General features: G+C 35.4%; 3 protein-coding genes across 3 annotated transcripts; 2 read left to right on the plus strand and 1 right to left on the minus strand.

Moving 5' to 3' along the window:
* Positions 1-3,702: 3,702 nt before the first annotated feature.
* On the plus strand, positions 3,703-13,531 carry HELRODRAFT_99392 (hypothetical protein). Its single transcript, XM_009018748.1, has 26 exons — positions 3,703-3,774; positions 4,138-4,217; positions 4,345-4,398; positions 4,630-4,747; positions 5,551-5,630; positions 5,732-6,092; positions 6,255-6,429; positions 6,600-6,667; positions 6,841-6,962; positions 7,116-7,316; positions 7,422-7,523; positions 7,830-7,952; positions 8,101-8,244; positions 8,437-8,620; positions 8,914-9,000; positions 9,243-9,409; positions 9,551-9,676; positions 9,790-9,915; positions 10,189-10,314; positions 10,548-10,643; positions 10,814-10,996; positions 11,140-11,318; positions 11,467-11,652; positions 11,846-12,118; positions 12,220-13,390; positions 13,433-13,531. The coding sequence occupies exons 1-25, from the start codon at positions 3,753-3,755 to the stop codon at positions 12,593-12,595; spliced, it is 3,759 nt and encodes a 1,252-aa protein (XP_009016996.1). The 5' UTR covers positions 3,703-3,752; the 3' UTR covers positions 12,596-13,390; positions 13,433-13,531.
* A 107-nt stretch (positions 13,532-13,638) lies between these two features.
* On the minus strand, positions 13,639-14,336 carry HELRODRAFT_172080 (hypothetical protein; the record flags this gene model as incomplete). Its single annotated transcript, XM_009018749.1, has 3 exons — positions 13,639-13,945; positions 14,133-14,136; positions 14,297-14,336. 3 exons carry the CDS (start codon positions 14,334-14,336, stop codon positions 13,639-13,641), a joined length of 351 nt encoding a protein of 116 aa, XP_009016997.1.
* Positions 14,337-14,661: 325 nt separating this feature from the next.
* Positions 14,662-22,543, plus strand: HELRODRAFT_172081 (hypothetical protein; the record flags this gene model as incomplete). The annotated part of the gene is made up of 11 exons (XM_009018750.1): positions 14,662-14,704; positions 14,804-15,169; positions 15,341-15,457; positions 16,201-16,311; positions 17,182-17,301; positions 18,595-18,711; positions 19,023-19,145; positions 19,231-19,232; positions 19,416-19,683; positions 20,588-20,716; positions 20,832-22,543. The coding sequence occupies 11 exons, from the start codon at positions 14,662-14,664 to the stop codon at positions 22,541-22,543; spliced, it is 3,108 nt and encodes a 1,035-aa protein (XP_009016998.1).
* Positions 22,544-23,123: the final 580 nt, after the last annotated feature.

Below are 23,123 nucleotides of genomic sequence, written 5' to 3' on the forward strand. Positions count from 1 at the left end.
TATATATATATATATATATATATATATATATAGTCGATATAAATATATTTATTAAATTATATATATTCATATATACTCCAAACCACATAACTAGAATAATAGGACTAATCGATCAATTCGATCTATCGGTCGGGCTATTTGTCGGGCTTGGATTGTTGGCTTACGAAATTGCATGGATTTTAACGAGCAAGCTATATGAAATATTTACTTAATTACTTAATTTAATATGCTTAAAACATTGTAGTAATTCTATTTAATTTTAATAATAAACAATAGATTTATGTATTATTAAATTATTTTTGTTAATTTGAATATAAAAATTGCTTTTGGTCCGGTGAAATCCGGTGGCTTACTGAAGCCGAAGGTTGGCTTAGTAGGATTGAACTATAGTCACCCTTTTTTTTACACTATTCGATCGTTGTAAAAATTTGTTTGCTTATGAAATAAACGGTCTAAATAAATCAAAATTGTTATTTGAACAACTTTCTTCATTATATTCAATGAATATTTTACATTTTGGTGGTGCTTATAAGAAACTGGCTGCTGAAATCATACGTCGGCTTACAGCAGTGGCTTACAGGGTTTCATAGAACTCTTACGATAGCAGTTTTTTGTACATATAATGCTTTAAATAAATCAATATATTCATATCACAATTATTTTTGTCAGTATAAATATAGAAATTGCTTTTGTCAGGTGAAAAACAGTGGCTTACTAAAGCCGTAGGTTGGCTTAATCGGATTTTTTCTCATGTATACAATATTATGAGATAAATCAATCAAACAATCAGTCGGTCGGTTGGTCAGTCAGTCAGCCAGCCAGTCAGCCAGCCAGCCAGCCAGCCAGCCAGTCAGTCTGTCTGTCTGTCTGTCAGTCAATCAATCAACCAACCAATCAACCAATCAATCAACTAAATTGAATGAACCAAATAAACAAAAATAAAAAAAAAAAATTTGCAAGGCCTGTTCAAACTCGAACAAACAGTTAACCGTACAGATCTACAAACAATTTCGAGATTTTAGTAAAGAAAGAAAAATGAAAAGTGACGGTTAATTAAAATTTTAAAATGTCAATTATTATCCATCATTATAATTATCATACACACTCCTTAGAAGCTCTCGAAGGATAATAAACCACGTAACATGAACATTTAGCAAGAACAGTTCACAACATATCATAATGACTAAATCAACATACCAAACAGAAATTATTTATACATGCATATATAAAAAGGAAATCAAGAAATATCAAAAAATTATATAACCAATTTAAAAAAAACTAGAAACCAGTCAACATTTAATGAATAAATAAATAGACATTAAAAAGATTGTTCAAAAAGGTACAATTTAAGGCGACGACGAGAATGAAATGTAGTTTGTTTTGTTGGTGGGGTGTTGTGAAGCGAAAACAAACGCATCACACAACACTAGTAAGAAGTCGCAAGAATAGTAGTCAGTCACCTACCTACAATTAAATTACTCTCAGGGCCCTAGCTTACTTATAATCATTAACTCAACTCACTTACCTACAAATTTGTATTTCTCGTTTTAGATGTTTCAAGTATTTTATTTAACATATTTTAGCGTTTTTATTTTACTTGAAGCTTTTTAACTAATGTTAAGCCCTAGCCTACCTACAATTGTTTAACTCATCTCAGTCCCTAACTTACCTATGAATTAAATTAAAGTCCGGTTCACGGTAAAGAAAATAGAAAGTTGAGGAGAAACATAACAACAACGACACCGAATGAATGGATGTTGTGTATGTATGTGTTGTATTGATGTGTGTGTGTATGTAAATGTGCGGGCGCGCACTCTCCAGAAACTTCACTCACTACCGACGAACCTCCATTGCACCGACCATCACGCATCCGATGAAATGAATTTGACCGGATACTGAAAAATAAATTGAAAAAAAATTAATCCACTAAAATTAAAGACAAGCAATTGGAAAAAATAGGCAACTTATCTTTTTGAGATAACACTCAATCTTTGTTCAAATTCGAGTACTTTCAAAGGTACAATGAGACAAAAACAAATTTACCTTTAACATTATCTTCGATTTGTCATCGGAACGATCATCATGAGACCACCATCTGAAACGTGCTGACGCCCACCACAGCCCACCTCTCATCATTCTGTAGACATTTTTTTATTAGCGTATTAGTAAATCAAGGAACAAAGGAACGATCGAATAAATGATTAACTGAATGATTGAATAATTGGTTAAATGAATGAGTGAATGAATTAATTAATTAATCAACCAATGATTTAATTAATGAATAGAATGAATCAATGAATAAATTAATTGAGGAATAATTTGAAAGATAGTGATAAAATGAATGAATGAATGAGAAAAATAAAGAAAGAAACAAAATCATACTTCAAAAACTGTCGTTGTTGTTATCTTCGAATTGCCATCGGAACGACCATCATAAGACCTCCATCTGAAACGTGCTGATGCCCACCACAGCCCACCTCTCATCATTCTGTAGACATTTTTTTTATTAGCGTATTAGTAAATCAAGGAACAAAGGAACGATCGAATAAATGATTAACTGAATGATTGAAGCCCTAGCTTACCTAAAATTAAAAAAAAACTCAAGAGCCCAATTCATTGGCCAATCGGCACCCACCCCACCACCTACGTAATGCCTTGGGCTCCAACTTAGTAATAATAATATAAAACTTAAACCCTAAATCTAGTAATGAGAGAGAGAGAATTCAAAATTGTTTGAGACCACACCTTGCTTAACATCTAATTCCAAGCCGAGCCGAGCCAAGCTGAGCCAATATGCATAGATTTATAAGCGCTTTTATGTTAAAATTTTGCTCGCTATATTTATATATTTTATAAATTCATTATAAAAACAACAGTAATCATTGCTATATATGTACGCACGCAGTTCAAATTTTTCGGGGAGAATTCAAAATAGTTTGAGACCACACCTTGCTTTACATCCGATTCCAAGCCGAACCAAGCCAAGCTGAGCCAATATGTGTAGATTTATAAGCGCTTTTATATTAAAATTTTGCTCGCTTTTTAAACGAATATCCCAATATAACAAATTCTCCATCCTATTTTAACTTTCTTTGATGCTTTTTAATCAGTCAGGTCACAAAAATCATTATCGATATCGCAATGAAATCAATTTGAAATTCTTTTTTTAATTATTGATAAAATTTTTAAATTGTTGATAAAAATAACTAGTATATATAGTACAGTAAAACGTTTAAAATTTTCTGAGAGAATTCAAAATAATTTGAGACTACACCATAACAATTGTACAATTTGAATGTGTAAAATGTAAATACAACATTATAAATGTATTATAACTACGTATATCTATCTATTTCTTTATTTAGTTCTGCCTGCGTATGATATTTTGTCAAATTTATTTGATAGGAATTGAATATAACCTTTATACCGGCTGATTAACTACCATGCAGTAAAATAACTACTGTTAACATGACGCCCATGGATATATACCCATGATGACACCATTTCCTCCAACGATTTCGCAACGAATTGCCCATACCATATAGAATAAAACATTGTATATACTCTATATATATTTGTATACATTCTAAGTATATGGTCTATGTATTTTTTAAGTTTATTGTTGTAATATTTTATCTTTGGTTTAGCCGTGCTATAAGATAAATTTAAGTCTCGGTAAGATTTGTTTACCTCTACGCGGCCATTTTGTGACCAGATTTTATTGCAAATAAAAAAGAAATTCCACTTGGTTAATGGCTTCAGATGGAAGAAACGGTTAATTTTTGTTATTCTGATTTAACGTTTTGTTTTTATAATTCTAAAAATATGCGTATCGGGAACGGATTTTAAATTTAATTCCGGATTTAAATCCAGTGGCTGCCCGATAATATGGTATATAATATATTTATATTATAATAAAAATAAATATGTTATATATGTATATTATGTATATATAATTTGAGACGTTGACTGTTGTACTGAAAATTAGTAAACACAATTGCTTCATCTACAATTCATAATAAGACAAAAATTAAAAATTCACTAACTCCAGTATTTCGAAGTGTAAGACAAGTCCTTATCCGTAATCTAGTCTAATTTTTGTTTTAAATCATTTAATTAAATTAATGAATTTCACAGGAGATGAATCGATGGTGTGGCTGCCAACATTTTTTGGGAATCAAAAGGGGGCACCGTCATATGTGGCATATGATCATGAAGTTGTTATTTTTATTATATTTAATTATATTTGTTCATGTTTTATTTTAATTTTTTTCTATTATTTTGTTAAAATTTGATTGATTTCTGGTTATTAGTAATAACATTTTTTCAATTTAAAAAATTAAGGTTGATGATGATGATGCAGATGAGGGTGTAGCGGAAACACCACAGGCCCAGCAGGTTTTTGTTATTGCATAATTTTAAATTGGCTGTCTTTTTTATGATTTTATTTCAGTAAAATTTAATATTTGATTTTATGTTCTGCTTTTAAGTTGTTACCAAACATGTTTTAAAAGTCTCTGTGTGATGTATTTGAAGTTAATTATGAAAAAATCTTTTTTGCCGGTATATAGAATATTTGTTTGGTTCATTTATTTGATAATCTAACAAATTTTCATTTCAAATAAAAAGGATTTTGATCCGATGGCCGAGCACAGAGCTCCGACTATAGCAGAAAGAGAGGATGAATATTTGAGTCGGAGGAGAAATCTCGTGATTTCGCCTGCTAGACATGATCCTTTTGCTCCTGGTTCGTTTTGACAAATTTTCAGGCTATTTTTATATTTTTCATCTTTTTATATAAAATATTCATTCTGTGTGGCTGTGAGTGCATGTTCATTGGTGATAGTTTAATAATAAACCCAGTAAACCGAGTGCTAACAAGTGGAATAATTTTCCACGCAGCCCCACAAATGGCTTTATAACGAGAAGAAATCTCTCATGCATCTTGATCGACGCTTAGCTATCGATGATTTTCTTTTTTATTGTCAATGTTAATGCTTTTTTTTAATTAATTTACCATTAAAAATAAATTAAAAGTTAATTTAACTGATTAATATTTATTTTTTTTTGTCGGGTGTAATTATTGCTCACAGTTTCTTTACCATCCTTTTTTTAGATAAATGATTTGCAAACTGAACTTGTAGTATAATCTTTGTCGTATTCAGGTGAGAAGGTAGTCGTATAATATCAATGATGAATTAGTTTTAGATTAAAATAAAACTGAATTAATTAGTCTTAGTAGTGTGTGCATGTGATTGTATGGGAGAAAAATCTATTGAATTTTTTCTAGTTTTCTCTGATTAGGTTGCATTCAGGCCTTCCATTCAAGAGCACTCCCGATCGACGTGTGTTGGGAGTGGTGTTGGTGCGCAGTAGCGATGGTAAAATGGCAGTGACAGTCACCACACCAAATTTTTTTTTTGGATTTTTCTTTTCAAATTGTGTGCTTTTTTTTATCTCACTGGTGGTCATCATTTTGGAACTATCTGTTTATAAAAATGGCTGAAATGCATGTTTAAAAGGCATCTTTTCGAAATATCTCCAATTCAGGTGGTCAGACCCCAGATGTGTCATCAGAAAGAAGGACCTACGCTCGGATTATGACAGAAAATGAGCTAGAGAAAAAAAAGGTTACTCTCTATTTTTTCCCTCTTGTATCTGAAGTTCCATATTTTCATTTTAACCAAATGTTTATAAAATGTAATAACCAAATATAACTAAACATTCACAGAAAGGTCTTCAAGAACAAATGAAAAATAAGGCTCAAGATGGAACATTGACTACTGTTAATCAGCAAGCACAGCAGCAGCAAAAGAAGAAAAGAAGATGGGATCAAACAGTCGATGACACTCCAAAGGTCAAGAAAGGAGCCTATGATGATTCAGCTACCCCAGCTATTGGGCAATGGGGTGACACCCCGGGCAGATCTAGAGGGGCTGAAACTCCTGGGGCCACACCAGGTGGCAGTCAGAGAATGTGGGATGTGACACCTGGACATGCAACACCTGGTCACGAGACACCTGGTCGTGATGGCCAGATGACTCCCAGTGCCAGGAAAAATAGATGGGATGAAACTCCCAAAACTGACAGGGGTTTGTTAAATATTATTAGACATGATTTACATGTGCTCGGCTAAATGCTGCATATCAATATGTATAGAGTTTATAAATTTGAATGGGTTTATTAATTAAGTTTTGAAAATAAATTGCATAAGTGTTTGCAATAGCTTGTAATTTTAAAATTAAATTTCACAGAAACACCTGGACACGGTGGTGGCTGGGCTGAGACACCGCGCACCGATCGTACAGGTGTCGACCTCATTAAGGAGACACCGACACCTGGAGCCAGCAAACGAAGGTCGAGATGGGATGAGACACCTGCCAGTGCCACGCCTAGTGCTGCTACACCTGTCATTGCTACTCCAGGTATGTAATATCTTGTTCTATCTATCTATTCATTACTCAAGTATTTTCAACGGAAATGTTAGAACCTCTTTAAATTCCAATCCATTTTTAATAGCAATACTGATGACAACTAACAATTTGACTAACAGGTGGCACAACTCCGGGTGGTTCGACTCCAGGGGCGCTGACACCCAGTGCATTCACACCATCCGCAACCACACCAGTCGGTCCCAAAGCTATGTCCATGGCCACCCCAACACCAGGTCAGTTGTGAATGTTTCCATTGCTATTTGTAGTAAATATTTAAACTCGTTTCTGTATATATGTACATTTATATTTTTATTTTTTGTGGGTGTAATTGATTGCAGCCAGGATGTTGTAAATGTCTCCAGGCTAACTTTATTTACATTGAGGCATGTAACAATACTTGTTACAGGTCATGTAGTTCCAATGACTCCAGAGCAGATGCAGGCTTGGACATTGCAGAAGGAATTGGATGAACGAAATCGACCTCTCACCGAGGAAGAAATTGATGCTGTACTGCCCGAAGGTTTTAAGGTTATTAGCTGCTGCCACTGATGTTACGTTTCATTTGGTTGTTTTTTTCATTTACAAATTGCTCGGTTGTCTGCAAGATGTTTAAATGTTTGCAAAGACGGTTGTAAATTGAAGTGCATAATTTATGTTAATTTTTCATGATGATATCAACAGATCCTCCAACCTCCGGCCGGTTATGTTCCGATCCGCACCCCAGCTCGCAAGTTGACTGCCACTCCGACTCCCATTGCTGGCACTCCGACTGGGTTTAGGATGCAGACACCTGATTCCAGGACGCACGTCGTCGATCTGCAACCGAAGGGAAACCTGCCAATGATGAAGCCCGATGACATGCAGTACTTTGATAAATTACTGGTCAGTTTTTTGATGGCTCTATTTTAAAAGACAATATGACAACATTCACATGTGTAAGTGATGAAAAATAATGAACACACGAATATACACAACTGCTCACCACAGGTTGATGTTGATGAAGACAGTCTCCCACCAGAGGAGCAGAAGGAACGTAAGATCATGAAACTGCTGTTGAAGATCAAAAATGGAACACCTCCAATGAGGAAGGTCTGTATCCCACATTCAATCCAATATATCACACAATAGTTTTACCTATTTTGCACTTGTTTCTATTTATATTCCATTGTTTCTGCTTATTCTGTTGCAATTCATTATAAAATATTACTATAATTCACAGAGCTTCAAAAAGTCCTCTTGTTAACAGTACCTTAACTTTTAATGTTTTAATAACCCATGACTGTTTCTTGTCCTTTAATACTAATTTAAGCACAATTCCACTGTTTAAAATGGCCTTATTAGAAATAAAAATTTTAAAAATTTTTAAATATTTTGTTACTTGAATGTTTTCTGCAGGCTGCACTGCGTCAGATGACAGAGAAGGCACGAGAGCTGGGGGCCAACTCACTGTTCAACCAGATCCTACCATTGCTTATGAGTCCAACTTTGGAAGACCAGGAGAGGCATCTGCTTGTCAAGGTTTGGCATGATCACGTCACAAATGTTTCAAATGGCTTCTAGACTATTCTATCTACTAGATCTTTTGAAATATAAATTTTTTTAAATATTCCTGTTTTGTTACAAAAATGCATATTTATTTCACCTTATCTCTCATTGATTTAAACAGGTGATTGATAGGATACTATACAAACTTGATGATCTGGTTCGTCCGTTCGTGCACAAGATACTCGTCGTCATCGAGCCTCTCTTGATTGATGAGGATTATTTTGCAAGGGTGGAGGGCAGAGAGATTATTTCCAACCTAGCTAAGGTGAGATAGTGTACAAGTTTTTGTTTCGTTTTTTTTCGGTAACTTGTATTAACCAAGCCAGACAAATACAAATCACCTCTACACCAACTACTTTATACCTAAAGTATGTTATACCATATACCTGGAGCCAGCCACGCAAACATTTTACATAACTTTTTTCAACTACATTTACTCCTTTTACGTAACAATCAGGCTGCAGGCTTAGCTACCATGATCTCGACGATGAGGCCGGACATCGACAACATGGATGAGTACGTGAGGAACACCACAGCCAGAGCATTTGCCGTTGTCGCTTCTGCTCTTGGTATCCCGTCTTTACTACCCTTCTTGAAAGCTGTTTGCAAGAGTAAGAAGTCCTGGCAGGCTAGGCACACTGGTTAATTAGTTTCTGAATGTTGTCTACGTATCTAATTTGTCCTATCATTATTCAGTTTTACTGCGTTTTTTTCTGTTTTATTTTATGTATACGTGGTATTTCATTATCTTTTTTTTTATAATTTAAATTCACGAAATGGGATTATGGTTATTTGGAATTTTGATTTTATACTGTGTACAGAGGAGTGGTGAATTTTGTCTATTACGTGAAATCTTAATTGAAATTTGATGATATCGAGATACATCTCATCATTGTAGATATCTAAACGTTTTTAATGTACATACACCCAACAGGTATCAAGATAGTCCAGCAGATATCTATCTTGCTCGGCTGTGCAATCCTTCCTCACTTGAAGAGTTTGGTGGAGATTATTGAGCATGGTATGTGTGTGCTCGTTTGTTATTTCATATACTTTTTTTTCTCAAATTATTGACCATATACATTTATTTATAATTTTTTCATCCTTAAATTATTTTTGCTGAATGTAGTCAGATGTATGTGTATGTGTATATCTGATTTAATACTCTTTATTTCACATACACTTGCACATTTCATACTCTACAAACGCCTTATATATATATTCAGTGAACATTACACAATTACACGAATGCATGCGCTGCAGGTTTAGTTGATGAACAGCAGAAGGTGAGAACGATCACTGCATTGGCTCTGGCAGCTCTAGCAGAGGCCGCCACTCCTTACGGTATTGAGTCCTTTGACAGCGTCCTCAAGCCATTGTGGAAAGGTATCAGGCAGCATAGAGGCAAAGGATTGGCTGCTTTCTTGAAGGTAAAAATTTCAAATAATTTTTTTGTCTAATGTTTTTGTTTTATCAGTAGGCTTTGTCTAACGATTTTCAACTTTAATTTGTTGATTTAAATGATTGATTGATTGATTGGTTGGTTGATCTGGTTGGTCAATTGATTGCAGGCCATTGGATACTTGATTCCACTGATGGATGCAGAGTATGCCAACTACTACACCAAGGAGGTGATGTTGATACTCATTAGAGAGTTCCAGTCGCCAGATGAGGAGATGAAGAAGATTGTCCTCAAAGTTAGACTCCTTAAAACCTTCCTAGATTTCTCACTCACTATCCTTTTATATATCAATACCGAAATTGATCCAAAGTAACACTGACTATAACTTTCATACATCTAAACATTCAGGTAGTAAAGCAGTGCTGTGCGACGGATGGTGTTGAGCCGATGTACATCAAGGACGAGGTGCTTCCCCCGTTCTTCAAGTGCTTCTGGAATCAAAGGATGGCACTCGACAGGAGGAATTATAGACAGGTTATTTGGATGACTGGTTTTCTAATTGGTTATTGGGTTTTAGTGCTACGGTTGTTGTGTTTATTGTGATACGATATGCAATTTAGGATTAGTTCAATGTTAAATGTCAAGTATGTAAGCAAGCAGAAAATTGTAGGGTTATTTATATCATTTAGTGCTTACTGTGCCTAATACAAAATGTCTGAATCATTCATATTATTAAAATTAACACTAATCTGTGTCGTGACCTAGTTAGCTGAAATGTTAACAAATTTAAATATGAAACACTCGCAGCTTGTTGACACGACGGTTGAGATAGCAACGAAGGTCGGGGCCTCGGAGATCGTCGGTCGTGTCGTGGATGACCTGAAGGATGAAGCCGAACAGTACAGGAAGATGGTCATGGAAACTATTGAGAAGGTGAGTGAGTGAGTGAATGATTTAGTTGGTGAATGAATGGATGAATGTATGAATAATTAGTTAAACTATTTAGAGTTGCACTGGTTTTGTTTGTGTGTGTGGTGTGTGTGTGTGCGCACGTGTGTGTGTGTGTGTCATAAGAAAATGCTCTCAATGTAACAATGAATATTTATGAAATATGTATATTTAATGTAATGACATCACACCTGATCCTGCTTACTCCATCCAATCAGGTTATGGCAAACTTGGGAGCTACGGATGTTGACTCAAGGCTTGAGGAGCAACTCATTGACGGCATCCTCTATGCCTTCCAGGAACAAACAGCTGAGGTGTGCATACATTTTTGCATAGACTTTTACTTGAACATTTTTTTATTGTAGTTTGATTTCACTTGGATAAATTTTTATTCCACAGAATTTAAAATAGTTTGTATTTTCAAACTGGAAGACGTTTATAAACGAACGTATCAAATTTTTCATTGATATCAATTTTTTTTCAGGACATAGTCATGTTGAATGGGTTTGGGACAGTTGTGAATGCCCTGGGCAAACGTGTGAAACCCTACCTGCCACAGATCTGCGGTACAATTCTCTGGAGGCTTAACAACAAGGCAGCGAAGGTCAGGCAGCAGGCTGCAGATCTCATTTCCAGGATTGCCAACGTCATGAAACTCTGCCAGGAGGTCGCACTTCTATTTTGTTATTTCGTCCTTTTCGTTTGTAATTTAACAATTTTTTAGTATTTTGCCTAGAAATATTTTTTAATTTAGTGCTTGAATTTGATTTGACATTAATTTTTATTATATTTTTCAATCTTTTTTAACAGGAGAAACTAATGGGCCATCTCGGGGTTGTCCTGTACGAGTACCTGGGTGAGGAGTACCCCGAGGTATTGGGTAGCATCCTTGGGGCTCTCAAAGCTATTGTCAATGTCATTGGAATGACGAAGATGACCCCACCCATCAAAGATCTCCTACCTAGACTGACTCCCATCCTCAAAAATAGGTAGGTTTCTTGTTGTTGTTGTATAGTTAGATTCATGATAAGGCAGTTTTGTTTTGTGTGCAAATCTAGCAATGTATTTAATGTCGGTGATTGGTTTTTTAACGCATGTTGGATATTTAGTACGAGTTGATTATTATTTACCTTACAGGCACGAAAAGGTGCAAGAGAACTGCATTGATCTTGTTGGTCGCATTGCCGACAGAGGGGCTGAGTTTGTGTCAGCAAGGGAATGGATGAGGATCTGTTTTGAACTTTTGGAACTGTTGAAAGCTCACAAGAAAGCTATCAGAAGAGCCACTGTAAATACATTTGGGTACATTGCCAAAGCTATTGGGTGAGTAAACTCGTTTATTTTCTAATGTTCTTATCATTTTATTTTTTAATACTTCACATGTCAGAAACGTACGTACACAATATTAGATTATGCAACAACTTCAATTGTTACCACTGCTAAAGATAATTTCTTTTTTATTTAACATAAAAGAATTTTTAAAACATAATTTAAATCAAATTATTGAAACTTTCAGACCGCACGATGTTCTGGCCACTCTGTTGAACAACCTGAAGGTGCAGGAGAGACAGAACCGTGTTTGCACGACAGTTGCCATTGCCATTGTTGCCGAAACATGTTCACCGTTCACCGTTCTTCCCGGATTGATGAACGAATACAGAGTTCCTGAGCTGAACGTACAGAATGGCGTGCTGAAATCTCTGTCCTTCATGTTTGAGTACATTGGTGAGATGGGCAAAGATTATGTATACTCGGTGACTCCACTGCTGGAAGATGCCCTGATGGATAGGTCGGTGTCTGTTTGTATTTGTCGGTTTGTGTGATGTGGTTTATCTTCTTTGTCATTTGCAATGATTTATATTCTTATTTCAACGCTTTTTCATTTCACAGAGACTTGGTACACAGACAGACAGCCATGGCAGCCATAGGTCATTTAGCTCTCGGTGTCTATGGTTTTGGATGTGAAGATGCACTGACCCATTTATTAAATTACGTTTGGCCGAACGTCTTTGAGACTTCACCTCACGTCATCCAAGCCTTCATGTCGGCAGTCGAGGGCATGCGATTGGCACTGGGCCCTACTAAAATCTTGCACTACGTCAGCCAAGGTTTATTTCATCCTGCAAGAAAAGTTCGCGATGTTTATTGGAAGGTGTACAACTCCTTGTACATCGGCTCTCAAGATGCTCTCGTACCTGCCTACCCTCGCATATTCAACGATGATAAGAATCAGTACATTCGCTATGAGCTCGACTATCTACTGTAATTTTCAGTAACCTTTCCAACAGATATGTCTGTCTCCGTGTTGTATGTATATAGCAATATATAATTTGTTATGTTGAAGTTACAATGTTAACTCAGTTTGTCGTACAGTTTGAATGAACATTTAATCAGCCGATTCTTCTTCAAAAACCTAAAAACTTGTTTTTCAACGGTTCATTGATTAAGTACATGTGTTAAATACAATTCTCTTATTGAATTCACTCATTGGTTGGTTTGGGATATTACGTTAGACGAAATTCGATCAAAATTTTCGTTGCACGAATGAATGGAATGTCATACAATGAAATGTATAATTTATCGGTTTTAGAATTTTTTTTAACTACACGAATCACTTGTCTTATTGTTTGTAAATGGAAATGAAAAAAATTTGTTCTTTAATTCATTTGTTGCTTGATGGCTTGTGGAAGGAACGAGACAGCGGATCGAAGTAAGGTTCGATTGTAATTTACTTGTGGTGATGTTACTTGTTTTTAAAATTTTGAATCCTATTTTCAATCAACATGATGATTGTTACTACTGCTATAAATGTGTATAAACTACTTTTGAGCTCCAATCATCTCCGTACAAATCTAGCGTACAATCCTTTCTCAAACATGCAGACGTTTTGTAAAAATGTTAAGGTTATTCAATTTACAACATGCACCTCTGGTTTGTTCGAATATTTAGTAATTTTCACTTCTTATAAATTATGTTTGTTAAATTTAACGTCTAAAAAAGATTATGTTTTTAATTTTTTTTAAAGAATGTCAGAATGGGTTGGTATTGATATACAAGTTCTATATATATATATATATATATATATATATATATATATATATATATATATATATATATATCATTTGTTATTAACATATCGTCAAAATTTCAAGATAAAAAATATGGTTTGTCGTAAAAACTGTTCAAATAAAGAATAAAATTTCACAAAGTTAGAGAGCCAGGTTTGGAGGTTATAAACTTCTCACATCAGTTGGAACCTCACAAAGGATAAAACGGACCATCGGATGGAAGTATCGGATGAATTCCCATTTAACATTTCTTCTTCTTGCAGGCAGTGTTTCTCGAACGACTGCGCTTCGACTTCGACTTTGCACAGCTGCTTTTTTTCTTCGGCTTGCAGGCAGCCGATCCTTTGCAACGACTGCTACCTCCTTTGCGTGCCACAGGCTTTGCGACGTTGTTACATTTCTTCTCAGTGGCTGCTGTCTGGTCGTCATGCTTTTTGATCTCCATGTCTTCGCCTTCGTCTCTGTAGTTAACAACTTGATCGCTACTATACTCGGAGGTTTTCGCTACAAGACCGTAGAAGTTATATAAGAGTTCTTTCAAAGTCGATCTTTCAAAGTGTTGATCAGATTAAAAACGAGATAAATGATATTCTGGAAACTATGGAAACATTGAATCTTGCGTCATATTTTCATTATGTAATTGGAAAAACAATAGAATATGTAGTTATTTTTAATTTGTAAAAAAATTATAGATATTGTTATAAGGGATAACAATTTTCGATGAATGTTTCATACCGTTCTGACAAAATTTCATTCACGTCATGAACAACACGTAAATTTGTTCAATCGTAATCACGTGCGTATAAGTGTGTGTTTTTTGTATATTTGTTTGTTTGTGTGTGTGTGTTTGTTTGTATTGGTGTGTGTAAATGTTCTTTTGTGTCTCTAAGACAGCTAACTATTGTTGGAGACAGTTTTACAACGGCCACTGATATTCATTTGTAATGTGGTGCCAGGAGTTATTTAACATATTAATACATTGCTCGCTGTGAGGTTTCATTTAAGTGCTTTTTATTCTTCGAAACGCAATACATATGAATACATAGTTATATATGTACGTATGTATGCATAAACGTATGCGTGTGTGTGTGTCTGTATTAATGTATGTCTGTCTGTATGTATAATATATGTGCATATATAAATAGATAAATACTTTTTAAAGCAATTTTAATTAGCATAATCTTAGATATAAGCACGGCTCACTTTCAATAGGTTTCAACTTTCTTCATTCTAGCGGCACTTCATCATAGAGTTTGAGAAGATGATGTCGAATTTAATCATTCCATCTGTTATCCTCTCATCCCTGAGTTAGTATTCAAGCAAAAGTTATTTAATTACCTAATTTCTTTGAATATTTTTCAATCCTCTTCAAGTATTCTTATTCCCAACGACAACAACCGGACAAGATAATCCTGGCTACGTTACGGAGTTCAAATACATAAGATCAGCAACAGCGGAAATAGAATGTTTGTCGGGAATAATCGATCGAAACGTCAACGTGACGTCATCTGACATCAAATGGACGCACAACAACCTTACTATCATGATATCTCAATCTAACGCCTCGAGATACACTTCATATCAAGAATTTAGGATAGATGATAAAATGCTGGGAGAGTTTTTTGGATACGCGTTTATCCTGAAAATTAGAAACGTCACCTTTAGTGATTCCGGAATTTACTCGTGTTCCTGGTCTGAAAAGGTTTCAAATAATAGTAACATTGGCACTGGTGTTGGTAACAAGACCAAATTAATGGACCTCACTGTCGTCGGTTAGATGGTGTTGTTTGTTTCGAAGGATTTTTATCATTTCTTAGTTTTATTGGTATAAATAAAATATTTCTCTCTCTCTCGCTCTCTCTCTAATATTCTCTCTCTCTCTTTACATCCATTATTTCCTTGACAATAAAATAAAATACTTGAAAAAAAATAAAACTGTCTAGAAAGTTGTCCATCCGACGAGTGGAACTGCTTGAATGGCCAATGTATAGAGACCGATGGTAGATGCAATGGTTTCACTGATTGTATCGACAAGTCAGATGAGCAACTAATTAATTGCGGTATGTATATATTCTTTCGTGATATTTTCTGGGTTTTGTTTTAAAATTTTAAAATTATTCAACCTAGGCACTATTTTGTAACATTATTTGCACTGTCAGCAACTTTAATTTTTAAAAATGTTAAGTTTTATCAAAGATATATCTATAGTAATAATAATTATTATTATTAGAACAAACAATATTAATAATAATAATTAAATATTACTAATTTATCGAAGCATAAGAATAATAATTATATTATTTTTATTCGATATTACAAGGTGGGAAGTGTTCTTCAAACAGCTTCACGTGCATGAACAAGACCTGCCTAAATGTCAACTTCAAATGTGATGACGTTGTGGATTGTGAAGATGGCAGTGATGAACTCAACTGTACTAATGGTAATACTACTACTGCTGCTGCTGCTGCTACTACTGCTGCTGCTGCTACTACTGCTTCTGCTGTTGCGACAACTACTGCTGCTGCTGTTGCTACTACTACTACTACTGCTACCACCGCTACTAAAACTAATGAGGATAATTATAATACATAAGTTGTATAGCACTTTCTTTATATGTAATCAGGCAAAAAAACAACGATTCCATAAGTAGAGTACATTGGTGAAGGACCGCTTTGCATTCGAACTCACTTACTGCAACACAAGAGGCGGGCATACAAAAAAAAACATACAAAACAAACAAACGGGCAAACAAACTAAAAAAACGTTTTTCAAACAATTTAAAATGACAAAATCTTTTCAACAGGAAAGCAGGGCGGGAAGTTTTATTGTGGATCTGGAGAAGAGATAGATGTGCAGAAAGTCTGTGATGGCATTTTTGATTGCACAGATGCCAGTGATGAGAAAAAGTGCAATAGTTAGTTAGGTGGTGGGCTGCTAAAATACATATATAATTAACAATTAAAACATTTTTTTTTTATAACTTCATAAATAATTCTACGGATAGACTTGTACCCATCGGTTAACGTTCAATAAAAATAAATATTTTTACGTTAACCTTTACACTACACGTTAATGTATATACACACGTACACACACACACACACACACACACATACAGCATCGTGTCCAACAAATTATTTCCGATGTGGAACCAAAGAGTGCGTCAACAATGACAGCAAGTGTAATGGTATAGCGGATTGTAAAGACGGTAGTGATGAAATATTTTGTGGTTAGTATGTGTGTGTGAGTGAGTGTATGTGTGTGTGTATGTGTGTGAGTGTATGTGTGTGTGTGTGTGTGCGCGCGCGCATGTATATTTTTTCCAATGTAAAAAGACATAGGCAGTCGCTGCCCGGACGGTTTGTTTAAATGCCAGTCTACCGAATGCCTGCGTAGAGAGCTGTTTTGTGATAGGAAGGTTGATTGTCTGGATGGCTCAGACGAAGATGGATGTGGTGAGTTGGTTGGTTTGTTTTGATCGAATGACTGGCCGTCTGGTTGAGTGATTGACTGCTTGAATGACCGACCGATAGACCGGCTAATTGACTGATTGGTTAATTGATCGTTCGTCCGATTTGTCGATTGATTGGCTGGTTAGTTGATTGGTCGGTTAGTTGATTGGTCGATTAGTTGATTGGTCGATTAGTTGATTGGGCGGTTCATTGAATGTTTCACTAAATCCTTCTACTTAAATATTGATCAATGAACACTGATATAACAAATTATAAACTAGAATCTATTTATTTTTACTTGAATCACAAATTACTTATTTTTATCTATCAAGATGGCGAGCCATGCCTAGCTACGCAATTCAAATGCAGTTCTGGAACCTGCCTGAGTGCCAACGTTAAATGCGACGGTCAGAAAAATTGCTTGGACGGAAGTGACGAACTGTCGTGTCCCGGTATGTGTTTCTGTCTGTTTGTGTGTGTGTTTATGTTTGTGTGTGCGCGTGTGTTGTGTGTGTGCGCGTCTGTGTCTGTGTATACAAACATACACGTATCTGTATAAATAAGTATGATTTTTTTCTGATTTCCTTTAATGCAAACAGGCCCAAAACTGCTTTTAAAAATTAATTCCTATCTAAGCTAACGTGATTGTGTGATGTTTTTTTTTGGCGGTTACAACATCATCAATCCCATTTTAAAAAGCATTAATATTTAAACACACACGAAATTCCAAATAGTTGTTATAAGGTTTTAATGTTCGCGATGTCAAATGATTTAAATCAGCGGTTCTCGACTTGTAGTCCGCGGATATTTGCCTGGTGGTTTGCCAGCAAAGTGTGAAGTGCAAGTTTTTTTTAAATAAAAAAAATGAAAAAGATGAACTCCGATTGAGTCTTCGAGCATTACGCCCCGTTTGGATAAGCTATGCTCAACTGTGCCAGCTCCTCAAGGCTCACACTAAAATTAAATGTAGCATCATTTCTAATGTAGTTGGCTCGTTAAAAAACCACCCGTTTATCATTATTCATTATTGTTAGCAAGTAACATTTGTTCATTGTAAAAGATTCAATGACAATTTGTTTCATTTTTTACATAAAAATTGATATGTCAGATACGCCGTGAGATACGCTGTATGCAAACATCAACGAACATTAACACAACGTAAAACGAACATTATACTTTTTAATTTGAAGTTAGAACATTTATTAAAATATATAATAAATGATTTTAAGTAACAATTTTAATACACCTCTATAGTCAAGTGTGATAACTTTAGTTCTCTAAGTCTAATAGTCACACTAAGAACTATGCTATACTAACTACGTGTAGCTGATAGGGTACGTCACCATATGAAATTATAATTATATATATATATATATATATATATATATATATATATATATATATAAGTCTCAAATGCGATAGTAGCAAAATTTTCAGCAGTGGTTCGCGGCTGAGATACACACATTTTTTAAGTGTTCTGTAAATCTCAAAAGGTTGAGAAGTGCTGATTTAAATGACAAACGTTATAGCTGAAAAATGTTGTCATTTCTAGGTCTTCAACTGAATTTGAAGGATTGACAATTGAACAACTATGTAAAAAAACATACCTACGTACTTAATTTCATGCAAAGAAACCAACCAACCAACAAACAAACAAACATGCAAACATGCAAACATACAAACATGCAAACATACAAACAAACAAACAAACAAACTGACAAACATTCATACAAACAAACAAACAGGGAAAGAATGCAAAAACTTTGAATTCAAGTGTTCCAATGGTATCACTTGCATCAACGTCACCCTGAGGTGTGACGATAACGACGATTGTGGTGATTACTCTGACGAAATGAATTGCGGTGAGTGAGTGAGTGAGTGAATGAGTGAGTGAATAAGTAAATAAATGAGTTAATGAATAAATGAGTGAATGAATGAATGAATAAATGAGTGAATGAATGAATGAATAAATAAATCGTTCATTCGAATTGCTACGAGTGAAAGAGTAAGTCAATGATAAATAAAGAAATGAATGTAGGAATTTAGGAATAAACAACAAATGAATGCATAAGAAAGTGAATTATTCATTCATTCATTCATTTATTTTCTACTTAATCACTCACAATCTGTACTACACACACACGCGCGCACACACACGCACACACCCACACAGCGTCAAACGGTCAGTGCCTTCCACACACATTCAAATGTGTCTCGTCCAATTACTGCCTGCCCGACCGGCTATACTGTGATGGCAACGATGATTGCTTGGATGGCTCGGATGAAGCTTACTGCTGTATGTTCATCTTTGAAATAAATTTATAATAATTATAATAATTTTAATAATAATAATTATAATTTACATCAATTTTAAAAATTAGGGGTAGAATTAGTGAAAATAAAACTCAAGCTAAAAATGATTTTTTGAAGTTTTCATGAGAAAGGTGCCGAAAGCCCAGGAGTAAGTAGCCTACCCCATCTAGCTACACTCCTATCTCTTACTAAATATTATCAGATAATTTATTTCTTTAAATCCGTTTTATTCTTAAAAATTTTAAAACATCAGACCGACGCATCGAGGAATTTTAGAAAATTTAAAACTTCAGATTCCGAGAACTGCGCGCCGAGCCAATTTCAATGCCCCGACAATCAGAACTGTATAGACATTAAATTGAAATGTGACGGAGTCAAACATTGCGCGGACGGGAGCGACGAAAATAAGTGTTCAGTGGCGAACGCTACTGCTGCTACTACTACTACAGCTGCTATTACTACTACAGAAGCTACTACTACAGCTGCTACTACTACTGCTACTGTTATCAATGAAAATGAAGGTATAATTTTGGTGTAATATTCATTCATGTACGAGGTGTGTGTTTAGTTGATATTTTTAAAAGTCATTTAAGGAGGAAATAATATAAAAATTACTGACGCTTACTACTACTACTGCTGCTGCTACTGTTATTATGACTACTACTACTGCTGCTGCTACTGCTATTATGACTACTACTACTGCTGCTGCTACTACTGCTGCTACTATTGTAGTACTACAACTAATAGTACTATTACTACTGCTAGCAATTATTATTGAACACCTATCATTTTTTCAACCAACTTTCAACATTTCAAACAAAATTCTAATTAAAAATGTCGGCCGACTTTATTTGACGAAAAAAAATCTTGTAAAAAAAATTCTACATCAAAGTTTTATTTATTTAGCATTAAGAGATCGGTTTGTGTAAATATTAATTAACATTTCAATAACAAGAAGAATAACAATAATAAGAATAAAAATTGGGTTTTTCTAGATAGAGATATATAAAATATTTAATTTAAATAACTCTTTCGTTGATGACGCTTCTATTGTAAGACAGGGGTGGGCGAACTACAGCCCGCGGGAAGCTATTTTATGCGGCTCACGGGCTTTGTTCGCCAAAAAAATTGTCGTCAGCCAGACATTATGGCCAAAAGGCACCACAAATCTTAAAAAATTCTTCTCCGGGTCAAAAAAATTTGCTATTTAAGTACATACGCGGCCCTTCAGATGTAAAATAGTTCTCAATGCGGCCCTCACGGCAAAAAGTTTGCCCACCCCTGTTGAAAGGTATTTTTCAATGAATAAAATATTAACAATTAAATAATGATTCATTGATAATAGTATTACTGCTGCTACTACTACTGCTACTACAACTACAGTCACAACTACCACTACTACATTCTAATGTAACATTTCGACAGTAACAAGCGGCCAATGCTTACCTGGCCAATTGAAATGTTCGTCTGAAGACAAGTGCGTTAATGAGCTGAATGCCTGCGATGGTGTGGAGGATTGCACGGATGGATCGGATGAAAGAAACTGCACAGCTGGTCTGCTGTTATAATTCTTTTAAAATATTATGAAATTATTAATTCATAATTATATTTATGATAGTAATATTATTGTTTATTTAATAGCTGTTCTTAATGTATACTCACTTAACAGTTGCTTGTCAAGGTGATGAGTTTCGGTGTCAGAATATGCAGTGCATAGATCTGAATGGCTTGTGTAATCAGTTCTTCGACTGTTCCGATAATTCGGATGAATTTGACTGTCCTGACATTAATAACCACATCAATGCCACATACGTTAATGTAACGAATATTAATGCGACCAGCATCAATGCAACCGGCATCAATGCGATAGACATTTATGCGGCCAACATTAATGCAACTAACATTAATGCAGTCAACATCAAGGCAGCCAACATTACTGCAGCCAACATCACCGCGACCAAAATTTATGTAGTCAACGTTTATGCAGGCAACATTTCTGCAGAAAACATCACGGTGGCCTACATAACTGCAAGCAACATCTATGCGACCGTTCTTAGTGCAGTCAACATCAATGCAACCAACATCACTGCAACCAACATCACTGCAACCAACATCGCCGCAACCAACATCATCGTAGCCAACATTCATGCAGCTAACATAACTGCAGCCAACGTGTATGCAACCAACATTTATGCAGCCAACATCACAGCAGCTAACATTTCTGCAGCTAATCTCATGGCAGCCAACGTCACTGCAGCTAACATCACTGCAGCTAGCCTCTATGTAGCCAACGTTACAGCAACCAACATCACGGCGACCAACATAACTGCTAACAACATTTATGCAGTCAACCTGACCGCAGCCAACATAATTGCAGACAACATTTACGCAAACAGCATCGCTGCAGCCAACATCACGGCAGCCAGAGTCTATGCAACCGACATCAATGTAGCCAACATCACTGCATATATTGTTTATGCAGCCAGTATTATGGCTGCTAACGTCAATGCAGCCAACATTTATGCAGCCAACATCACTGCAGCCAACATCACTTCAGCCAACATAACTACAACCAACATAACTGCAGCCCGTGTTTATGCAGCCAACATCATCGCAACCAATATCACTGCAGCTAACATTTATGCAGCCAACATCGCTGCAGCCAGCATTTATGCGGCCAACCTCAATGCAACAAACACCACGGCAGCCAACATTTATGCAGAAAATGTTACTGCAGCCAACATCGCCGCAACCAACATCATCGTAGCCAACATTCATGCAGCTAACATAACTGCAACCAGCTTGTATGCAACCAACATTTATGCAGCCAACATCACAGCAGCTAACATTTCTGCAGCCAACCTCGCTGCAGCCAACGTCACTGCAGTCAACATTTTAGCAACCGACATCAATGCGGCCAACATTTATGCTGCCAACATCTATGCAGTCAACATAACTGCAACTAACATTTATGCAACCAACATCACTGCAACCAACATCAATGCAACCAACATCATTGCAACCAACATCACTGCGACCAACATCACTGCAACCAACATCATTGCGACCAACATCACTGCAACCAACATCACTGCAACCACCATCATTGCGACCAACATCACTGCAACCAGCATCACCGCAACCAGCATCACTGCAACAAATATTTTCGCAAAATATATCAACTCAACGTATGTCTTCGCAAAATTCATCAATGCTTCATACATTTACGCCAAATACATCAACGCTACATATATCTACAACGCTACTACAAAGACGATTACTTCAACAACTGTTCAATGGAATTTAGCTCCAGTACATGCTGACACGAAATTATTCCAGATCAGTTTGATTTTCATAGCTCTGATGAGAGTGTTCAATTAAAACGAAGTTCACAGATTATCTTAGATGAATTATTTTTTTACGATTTTAACGAAGTTCACAGATTATCTTAAATGAATTATTTTTTTACGATTTTAACGAAGTTCACAGATTATCTTAAATGAATTATTTTTTTACGATTTTAACAAACGAATCAAATTTATTTACTTGATGTTATGGTGATGACGATGATGATGACGACAATGATGACGATGATGATGATCTTACTTGTGTGATTGATTATAATTTGTATAATATTTTTTATGATTTTTGTTGTTGGTTTTAACGTTTATACCATATATTTCGTTTGTTTTAATAAATGCATATACATACGTACATACACTCACGCACATACACACACATACATACATACATACATACACACATACATACATACAATACAATACAAACTTTTCAACGAATTGAATGCTAACACACAACAAAGATAAGTATATTACATTTTGCATGAATAACATTAAATTGATAAAAAATTGAAAATTTCTTTAATTTTTCGATTTTAAACGCAAGACGATCCCGGCCTATAACATGCAATGTATAGAAGTGCCTGGGTTCAAATGCACTG

Source organism: Helobdella robusta, assembly GCF_000326865.2.
Source record: "Helobdella robusta unplaced genomic scaffold HELROscaffold_22, whole genome shotgun sequence".
Lineage (NCBI taxonomy): Eukaryota > Metazoa > Annelida > Clitellata > Rhynchobdellida > Glossiphoniidae > Helobdella > Helobdella robusta.